This window comes from Camellia sinensis, chromosome 11, assembly GCF_055761805.1.
Source record: "Camellia sinensis isolate YWXY chromosome 11, ASM5576180v1, whole genome shotgun sequence".
NCBI classification, from domain to species: domain Eukaryota; kingdom Viridiplantae; phylum Streptophyta; class Magnoliopsida; order Ericales; family Theaceae; genus Camellia; species Camellia sinensis.
The window spans coordinates 165,719,104-165,729,815 of NC_138971.1; the positions used below are offsets into that span (position 1 = coordinate 165,719,104).

The 10,712-nt window shown below is 33.0% G+C and overlaps 1 protein-coding gene across 1 annotated transcript; it reads right to left on the reverse strand.

Moving 5' to 3' along the window:
• Positions 1-928: 928 nt before the first annotated feature.
• LOC114273376 (AT-hook motif nuclear-localized protein 1) lies at positions 929-10,302 on the reverse strand. Its single transcript, XM_028215142.2, has 5 exons — positions 7,883-10,302; positions 5,981-6,048; positions 4,690-4,821; positions 2,202-2,363; positions 929-1,559 (listed from the first exon to the last, which is right to left on the reverse strand). The coding sequence occupies exons 1-5, from the start codon at positions 8,241-8,243 to the stop codon at positions 1,287-1,289; spliced, it is 996 nt and encodes a 331-aa protein (XP_028070943.2). The 5' UTR covers positions 8,244-10,302; the 3' UTR covers positions 929-1,286.
• Between the last annotated feature and the right edge of the window lie 410 nt (positions 10,303-10,712).

A 10,712-nucleotide genomic window follows, 5' to 3' on the forward strand; every position in this document is an offset into this window, starting at 1 on the left:
AAAGGTTCAAATAGTTCAAATGGGTAGCTTCAAACAATTCAAAAAATATATATATATATTTTTACCTTACCGGTCGACCACTAAAAGGTTCAAACAGTTCAAATAGATAGGTTCAAACAATTCAAAAAATAAAATAAAATAAAATTTGTCTTACCAGTCGACCAACCGGTTGCCCCTGGAGCAGATTTAATGAAAATCAACCATTGAAGCATTCTATATCAAAATGAGAAAATGGTCATTTTTTTACTCAGATTTGATGAAAAATTAAGTGAACCGTTGGAGATGCTCTAAGTTGCAACAAACAACTAGATGTCATTTATATTTGGTTTGTCTACGAATTTTTATGAAAAAATAATAAAATTTTAAATATTATGAGTTTATTATTATTATTTTTGAACTTTTAAATAATTCATATTCCTCCAATGTGTGAAATCAAAAGTCCTATAATTGTGCTAACCTCCAAACAAGCCACGACAAGCATAATGGTGTCGAAAGCCAACCAGTCTTTATTCTTTTACCCATTCTCCCTCTTATCCCTCCATGAGCAAGAACCTCCAACACCTCGAACATGCTTAGCACCATCTCTCATCTCAAACTCCCTAGCCATCACGCAATGAATGTACAAAATATTTTCTGAACTAAAATCTTATCAATGTCGTCACTATCATCACCTTCACCACTACACCACCGTCACAACCATCACACCTCCATTGCCTCACCACCTCACCTCCACCTCTGTTACACCGCCGCCACCCCCACTAATAAACTAATTAATACATTAGTTTTATGGACACAATCAAACACAAAAAAAAAAAATGTTTCTTCAGAAAATATTTTTTGAAAAAAAAAAACTATAAAATGTTTTGTTAAAAAATGTTTTACATAAAAAAACAAACCAGGCAGAAGATAAAGAATTAAAGAGGCCCAGTTAAAGACAACTTGAATATGTTATAAAGACATTTAAATTCGAATCACATTGCATGGGAAAAAGGTAACTCCAGGGGTAATGTAATGATGCACCAAAATATTCTACAGGACAAACCGTGGCTGAAAAAGCCTATCTAATTCACTAAAACTAATTAAACCTACAACACAAAAACAACACAAACCCCCCATCGGAAACAAATCAACATGCCGGTACTAATGATAAACAGTAACAAGAAGTTTACAGACAAACACGGTAGAGTGAGATGGCGTCAATTCGAGTTTTAATGGCCAATGCGGTCACTGGTCAGTAGTAGCAAACCTTGTAATGCATAAATCCACCGAGGCTCATTTAACAACTATCATCCAGGCAAAGTTAGATTAATATCAGTTGGCTTGTTCCTCGAATCTGGAGGCAATGGAGACCAGTTATCAACACGGAACGAAGAAGATGAGAGATTTGGCTTTGGGGTCGTTGAAGTGTGTTGAACACCAAATGTATCTTCTATCTCAGTGCTAGCGCTAGAAATAGGGATGGCAGCAGTTGGTTGTGTGGAAGTTGTTATGGATTCTGTTTTTTGTTTCTTGGGCTTTTGTTCGTGCTGGTTCCCAGCCAGAAAACTTCCTACAACGATCTGATTTGTAAAATAAAGGGCGCATATTACAATCCGTTTCAAGCTCACATCTCAAAAAAGGAATGTATCCACCATCATTATCACCTATGTATGCATTCTGCCAAGGTGTTGTGTTGTAGAAAACCATAATTTTTTTGCCCACAATTAACTGATGCCCTATAAAGCATGGGTAATTTGAAAATATTGCCATACAAATACGAGTATTGATACCGGTGCAGCTACACACATACTAGATATGCAAAACACTCTCGGCACGGCTTAGATACATTTCAAATACTTTTATAGGTACTTGGTGGATATAAATACAAATTTTTTTTTTTTTTTAAATATAGAGGTATTGGAACAGTTATATTGTGCATATTTTTTAAAAATTAAAAAATATAAGATATATTTGCAATTATCAATAATATTTAAAAAAATACTTAGGGTTCTTTTTTTTTTTGACAATTACAAAATTACTTTAATTAATTTTTGCATTTAATTTTTTAATTGTAAAAAATGTATTTGTTTATGAACATACCAAGACTATACTTGTGTCCTACCTTTTTAAATTTTTCAATATTTGCATACCCGTAATATCCCTGCACCCCTGCTTCCTAGGCAGCAGCTAGGCAAAGAAAGTAAGAAGAAGAGATGCCATACCTGCACAGGACTGGCAGCTACTAATAAACCGGCAACTCCACCTCCCACAACTCGTCCATCTGGGCTTGCTAAAGAAACACTCATGCCGCCTGATCTGTTCCTTATTCCTCCAGTCTCAGCTGGCATAAATGACCCAGTCAAGGACAGTATCTCAAAACGACCCTGAAAGAACAGCAGCAGCACGAAATGGTTGGTGTTCAAGTAGATGATAACAGAAAATAACCGAGCATGTAAAACAACCCGATACCCCGATGAGAGATTCAAATCTGAATGTTTCAACAGATTAAGCAGTAAAATCTTTGAAAATCCAATTAATAAAATAAATTACCCGCCTAAAAAAGAATAGCCTAATAAGTCTATATTTGGTGCATTAAGCTACCATGAAAAGGTACTCTTTCAGTACTGATTCCAAATAACAGTACCTAAGCCAATTCAGAATAAAATATTACGAAATGGCCTGTAGTTGTTTTTGTTATGGAGACTTTAGTTGATAAACCTTGTACACATTCAGCTGCAAATGAGGTAAATGTGAGCATGATAGGTGCACTAAATCAATTGTCTTGAAAGCTTACCAAGAAGAAACCTTTCAACATTTCAATATGTTAATTATTATATACAATCTGCTCCTGAAAAATCCAGGCAGCACACAACAATGCATTTATGTCGGGCAGTGTTAAAGGTTTTTTGGGCCTGTCTTTATTGGTTTTTGTGACTGGCTAAAGGTTGGTGGTGATACGAGGTTTTAGAGCTTGCAAATGGTATAACAAGGTGGCGGGATTTTTTTGGGTTCTGTTCACAGCATCAGCAAATGGCACTCAGTAGATTTTGGGAATCTTTTATTTTTGTCTTTGTATGATTTAAGGAGCGATGGAAAGGATCTAACAAGGTTTTAATGGTAAAACAAAGCTGCATCCTTTCTAGCTTGAAGGTGCAAAAAAATGAAGAGAAAGGCAAAAAGAAGAGAGAAAGAAGGGAAAAAAAACTCCAGGATGCTCCCTTAGGTAATCTTTGCCATAAGACCTAGTGTTAGGGGTCCATTACACAATCCAAAAAGAGCATCAAAGCTCATCAATTCTCTAAAGCAATCTCAATTGAAGACCTAGTGTTACGGGACACAATCCAAAAAGAGCATCAAAGCTCATCAATTCTCTAAAGCAATCTCAATTGAATTTGAAAAGGTATATAGCCATAGACTTCAAGACAACTTTCAACTAACTACGACTACAATAAATAGAAAAATTAGACTGACTCGTAAAACCCATCTATGAAACACTAATGCTATTAAATATAATCGGTTTGGTTTGGTTTATGAGAAAGGAGTTTGTACAACATTTTTCAGTGTTTCTCAAATTTCTTTCTTTTGCTCGAGTTCCAGAAACATTTCGGATATGTTTCTTAAGAGTTCCCTAAAAATTTCATAAGAGTTTGTCTCTGATTTGGAAACGAGTTTTACGAGGAAGCGAGTCTCGGCTCCCAAAAGGAGTTATGATTCAAACCCATAAACCAATATTGCAGCTCATTTCAAGAAAATTCTAAAATCACCAGAATACCCTTGATCCCACCTTTAAATTATACCAATTTCAAAAGTTCCTATCTTTCCATTTACCCTTTGTTGAGAATGGTATTAATTGCATCATGCAGCAATTTAAGTAGTAGTTATCCAAAAAGTAAAAAGAAACTACTAATGTGGCATGAAATAATTACTCAATCCATCAATCCTGTGCCCTCATGGATAAGAAATAAACACTAGCCATCAGATTAGAGTCACACCTTCCAGGATGGTAATATTTTTTATCCAATAAAGAAGTAGATGAAGCACTTATTACAGATACAATATTTTTAATTCCAATATACAGATGGAATAAAAACATGTAAAAGCAAGATTATAAATACTGGCTTTGGCAAGACTAACTCTACTGGACAAATACTCAAAAAAGGAAAAATGCCTCTACAAGTGCAGATGTTAATATATCTAGAAAAATTGACAAATTTCAAAAATCTCACTGGAAAACCCTAGATTTACTGATATTTTCTTGAAGCCTTAATTAACTGATATAAGATGATAATAGGTGGTGTTTGGGAAGTTTGAGACTTGGGTTTTTTTTGATTTTTTTCACAAAAAGACAAACTTTTTGCAAAACCAAAAAAAATATATCCAAACAAAATATCACATCCAACCCCATAATCATTTCACTTTTTCTTTCACAAACATCACATCCAACCACAAAAAAACCCAACTATCTTCCCAAACACAAAAAAAAATTTCTCCAATAATATCGTACAACTAAAAAAACCTACATAAAAACTCACTTCCCAAACACCCACATAATATTCATACAGTTGACTGGGTTATGCAAATTTTAGACAAATTCAATTCTATATTATGTAATGGATCTACCCACTAAAAGTTAAGAATTCTTCAAAAATGAAATGAAACAGAAGTAACCAAGATTGACTGTGTTGTGAAAGAAAGGACTAGATGCACAACCTCATATGTCAATGTACCACCAGAAGAATCAGGCTGACGAAGTGTGACACTTGAAATTACTCCATTTGCAGAAAGAATGCATATTGCACGAGGCCCTTGTTGAGAAAATGATATAACCTTCATTGTAACATCCTAAACAACGAAAAAGAAATCATCAATGCAGTAAATCAAATTAAACTTGTCCTTTGAATATAAAAATCATGGTAATAGTAGTTGACCAGAGAAGTTAATGACGTAGAACAAAATTCTATAAATTTTTTTTATTCCTTAATTTTATTATTATGGAATTAGATTTTAAATACTTTAGAATTTTAGTTTACTATTCTCTTAGGTTTCCTAATTTGTGCTGATTTAAGCTTCCTAGTTTATTTTAGAATTACTTTTCCTACAAATATTAGGTTTAGTTTATTATAAAGAAGCCTACAAGCAAATGTAATGGATTCATTCAATCAATAATATTTTAAAGAGTTTTTCGTCTATTTTCCTTGTGGATTCAAGGTTGTTCTGGTGGATTCAAGAATTCTCGTATACTAGAACGATATATAGCCCCTGTTTCGTCTACTATAATGATATCTAGTTCCTTCCTATACTACCGCTGTGCCAGTCAAAGATCCCGATCATACATTCCTCTTTCAATTTCCTCGTCTACTAGAACGATATCTAGTCCCTGTTTCCACTACTAGAACGATATCTAGTTTCTTCCTATACTACCGCTGTGTCAATTGGTAAACATCCTGATCATACATTCCTCTTTGAACTTCCTCCTCTTTTGACAAACATAAATATCCGAAGATATAACTATCAAAGCAATATTTTATCAAGTGATGCAAATAGGGGTCAAATCCACTTCAAGTCACAAATAAAAGAGTTTAAAGATGACATGTAAAGTTTTACGAATGACAATGGGACTGAAACATTGACAATTTTTGGAGGCAGTGCATGGAATGCTGGTCATGGTGCCAGTTTGCATATCTTTTTAGCCTATAAAAAGTTTAAAAAAAGAAAAGGAAGAAAGTCTTTGGACACCTTTAGTCCATGACAGCATGCATTGCCAATATCATCTTTGTTAAGAAATTATTGCTATATTTTTTTATTTTCTTTTTTTGTAAGTGAATTATTAACACCTTTCTCCTTTTCTGGTCCAGCCACTGTTTCCAAATAACTTTGGGTTAAAGCAAAATCATACGAGTTTTACATAATAACTTCAAAGATCTAAACCATTAGAGAAATAAGCCAGGAGAAAATTAGACATTATCTTTGGGAAAAAGGCACCAATTGCACCAACATTTACCTCTCCAGCATTGACAGTGATCATATGAGGTGTGAAATTAGCACCAACAGAGCATGAAACCCAATCACCTACGAAGAAACATTGCAGATCAGCAATATGAAACTTCCCCACTTAACAAAAATTTATTTATTTGCCAATTTAAAAAAAACAAAAAAATATAAAGTTGAGGAATGATTGCAAGGAGTCAGAATTTTATGTTACCCTCATAAAGCTTCCATATTCTACACATTTCATGAATAGTAAAACCAGGACACCAGACCCTAAATTATCAATCATAAAACAAGACAACAACCAAACGAACACATAAACCATCTAAACCTTTTAATTTTCTGCTTCGTTTTTGTTTACATGCGTTGCTAACTCAAACGAAAAGGGAACAAGGCCATTAGTTAAATATATGCCTAAGTTTCCTATTGGGCTCAGTAACGTAGTTAGATACACTACTACCAGTAAAAAAGGCATAGTTAAAGATAACTTCATTGGAAACTACATCAGCCAAAACTAACAAAAAGACCTAAGTTACTTAGACTATTATATTGAGTGGACACCACATTTGACAGGTTTCGTTTGGGACTTTCATACCACTTTTTCCTAAGTTAACGCAACATTAATAACAACGTATAGCATTTATGGACTACTTATAACTTAGTTACAAAAATATATGCATATACATAATATAATGTTGTTGTTCTACCAAAATTTTCCCCTCAACATTTGCAATTTAAGAGTTCAACAACTGTACTGGAATCAGACACAATCAATTGTACCCAAATAAGACTGAGTTATCAGCATTGATTTGCAGGCCTACTCTAAAGAAGAAACAAATAAAAAATACTTTTGGAACCTAATTGTCAACATAGTTTAATTGATTCTTTCTGAGTTCAAAACTAATTTAAATTCACTTACTCCAAGATTTCATAGATGCCATGACCAAATGATGGGCCCCGTGTACGTGATAACACATATGGTTGTCACCCAGTAGAAATGACAATACAAGTATGCCAATTACAAAGAGGACATGCAAATAATCAATTTGACATGTACAGATTATGTCAATCCATAGAAAGAAAAACCCTAAGGAAATCAAAATAAAAACTTACAACTGCAAACCCAAAAATTTTAGTAATTCTTAAATATTGATATCCTTGTCCTTTGCTACAAAAGTATTCAGCAAAAATGACACGAAACAACTGATAAAAGAGGAAAAATCATAAGGCAAAACCACAAATCCTGATGCTCTCCCACAAGGCTTGCCAAAGTATGGCTCACAAAAAGTAAAAAAACATAGTCACCTCAATCCTACCCAATGGGTACAAAGAATCAAATCAAGTGGTGGAAACAAAATGTCATTAAGATGAAAATGTCACAAAACGCCATTACGATGAACATCTGATAAATTTACTCATTGTCCAAGAGAACAAAAATATTATATGACGTCACAGATAAAAAAAACATTTACACAACCTCCCCCAGTGTGGAATCTAGGTTTCTTTACCATTAGTTAAAGGACTTTAACGGATTAATCCAAGATGGCAACTTCCACATTTTTGGTTCTTTTCCTCCTCTTGTTCTCATCTTCCTAAAAAGGTGAGAAGTACTAACACTAAACGACAGCCCTATAACGAAGATTCCTCATTCCCAAACCAAACTACAGATCCCAAACTTACTTTCAGGGCTACCAATTTACATCAAGATCCAATTTGTGTGGCATCTAATCACAGGTCCCACATCAAACCCACCATTATATACCATACACACTTTAAATTCAAACACTAAACATCAATTTCACAACCCAAATCAAATCAAGTAAAACCCAAATACACAAGATCAAAACACAAACCACCACTATATTATAATAAGACAAGAAGATACCAAAATTAACAAGAAATGTAGTTCAAATACCTAAATTATCCACCTCCATCTTGTGTTGCTTGCTGGCTGACCCTACTGGCCTAACTTTCCCCCGTTTGGCGGCTGAGAAATCGATCACCGGAGACGGTGCCGATGACGATATCGGCTTCGGTGACAGAGCCATCGTCACCGTCCCATCCGGACCGTACTTCCTCGGCCTACCCCTCTTTTTTTTGACCGTTGGTGCACCACCAACCGCCGGCAGCGACACACCCAGTTGGGTGGTCGGCGCCGGAGTTGGTCCGGCGGCCTGACTAGGGTTTTCAGTCCTAGGCGCCACATGGTAGTCCGACGGAGCATCTGATCCCACCACTGTAACCCCACTAATGCTCAAACCCTCCCTTCCCTCCATACCCAGAACACCAAGAAAATTTCTAGGACTTTCTCATTCAAAACCCATCATTTTCCTCACACCGAAACAACTGAGAACTTCTTTAATCTTTTGAAACAAAACCCAAAAAAGATTTGAGGGGGAAATACAATACAGTTGAATTTTGAAACACAAAACCCAAAACCCAGAAAAGAAAATAAAGAAATTATTAGAGTACAAATTAAAGAGACCTTGAATTTTGAAGCTTGAGAAACTTTTAATTCAAGTCCTGATAGAACAGAAAAAAGTAAAGTAAAATTCAAACTAAAACAGAGGAGAGTCTATTTATTTTCAACTTTGTAAAGCAAAGAGTAAAACAGAGGGGGAGAGAGAGAGAGAGAGAGAGCGCTTTAATGGTTTATGAATTTGAAAATAAAAAGAATTTAACTCTAATTTTGGGAATAAATAGAAGGAGATAGATTGAGAAGAAAAGACTGATTTTTTTTTTCCTTGCACTGTGATGAGAAAATGGAAATTGTTATGTTAATTTGGGTGCCTAACTTTACCCAGATTGTGATTAAAAAAGTAATAGAAGTGGGAAAAGAAAAGTAATTAAATATTGGTAATTAAAATCAATAAAATTATTTAATTGTTAAAGCAGAGGAACTATGTAATTTGGTTAAGAAAATTGGTGGAGTCCGGCCTAAAAATAAATAATTAATTATAGTTGGGAAATGTGAAATTAGGTTGCCAAGACATGCGGACCACCATCTATTTTTATGAAAAATTAAAATTTTTTATTATAATTATAATATAAAGTTCTTGTTTTTATTTTTGTTTTTTATTAGGATATGATGCTTTCTCTTTTGGTGGGTATTTTTTAATTTTACTAAATTCAGACAAAGAATATAAAAAGAAGTGAAAGGAAAAAAATAAACAAAAGTATATGATTTTGAAATTCCTAGTTATACTTCTTTTGCTTAGCATGAGATTGGTAAATACACCTTTTGAATCAATCAAGAAAAAGATTATTCAAACTTCTAATCTTATTGATGAAACCTATATAACAAAATATAGCTCATTTTTTTGAAAAAGTCTTAGAAATTTGTTAAAAATACATTTGGTTTTATCACGTGAGATTAAATTTATCTTTTAATCTTACAATGAAGATTATTAATTGACTTTTATTTTTATTTTTTTAAAAAAAAAATTCTTTCACAAAACTCATTTATCACAGATAAATTTTTACAATGTAGTCGATTTATTTTTCTCTTACTCTATTTTCTATCTTGCTCGGCACAAATATAAAAGGTATTTTCTTTACAAATTTATAGTTGTATCTTTCACTTCCTACACTCTTACTACTTAAAATAAAAAAAAATTATCTTATTATAAAGCTTGGATTACGCTATGTGAGAAATATTGCTTTTATAGAAAACAATGTGAGAAATATCTCACGCACACACACACACACACACACAAAATAAAAATAAAAATAAAACAAAAACACATTGCTAAAGATATGGCTTGAAATAAAGAAAGTACACTTCTAAGTAATCTTTCTTACTACAAATACAAGTTATAAAACCACATAATTCAATACTATAACAACCTAAGAAATATGACAAAGAAAAATGAAAGTAATGTCTTTCCTTGTTTTAATTCTTAAATTTGTATCCACTCTCCTCTATTAGTCATAATCTCCGATAATTCATTAAATATATTTATTTACTTTTTTCAAAATATTGTCTACATCAATAGGTTTTTTATTTATTTTTTTGTAATAAAAGAAAAACTTGTTACCCAATTTATGTGAAGATAAAATAAAAAGATGACAACATTACAAAATGCTACCTTAGCCATCCACCTAAGTCTATTTGCTTCACTTTCATCTACTCAAACTATTGCCAGATCAAAGACTTCATACTTAATTACATCTAGTGATTTAAGAAATTTTGGATTCGAGTTGTCAAGAATTACTTTGCCAGATATGTGAGACTAAGCAAAAAGTCACATATTTCTCAAGTTTGCACTTCTAGAGTTATGACCAAGAAATTTATCCAAAAAACAGAAAAAAAAAAAAAAAAGAAAAAAAAAAGATAGATGAAAGAAGAAGTGACCTCACTCATCTAATTATTGGTCTTCTCTCAAATAATTTATCTCTTTACTCCACTTTTTGAATTTTTGGTTTAAAGGATCTCTTTCGTGTCCAAAAATCATGATGTAGAAGATGCATAAATGGTGCACACACTACTATATTTGTTTTTAGATTAAATTGTTTTCTTCAAAAAGATAACATTATTATTATTTTTAAAAGAAATATGTCGGCTTGGTTGAGACTAAAATAAAATAAAATTATAAGGTAAGTTTCTAGGGCACCTCTCAAGCATTGACCAAGAGAATGGAGCCAAATAAAATTGGCCAAATTTATATACAAAAATAATAAAATAAACTAAGCTTTGATAAGAACAAAATTAGTTTTTTAAGCATTTGTTAAAATATGATGCTGAG

Excerpts from the sequence above, each read along its gene's own strand:
- LOC114273376 (XM_028215142.2), bottom strand. The coding sequence starts at position 8,243 with ATGGAGGGAAGGGAGGGTTTGAGCATTAGTGGGGTTACAGTGGTGGGA. Across the intron at positions 6,049-7,882 it reads GATGGAGGTGGATAATTTAG|GTGATTGGGTTTCATGCTCT; the intron begins GTATTTGAACTA and ends GTTTCTTCGTAG. Across the intron at positions 4,822-5,980 it reads TCACTGTCAATGCTGGAGAG|GATGTTACAATGAAGGTTAT; the intron begins GTAAATGTTGGT and ends TTCGTTGTTTAG.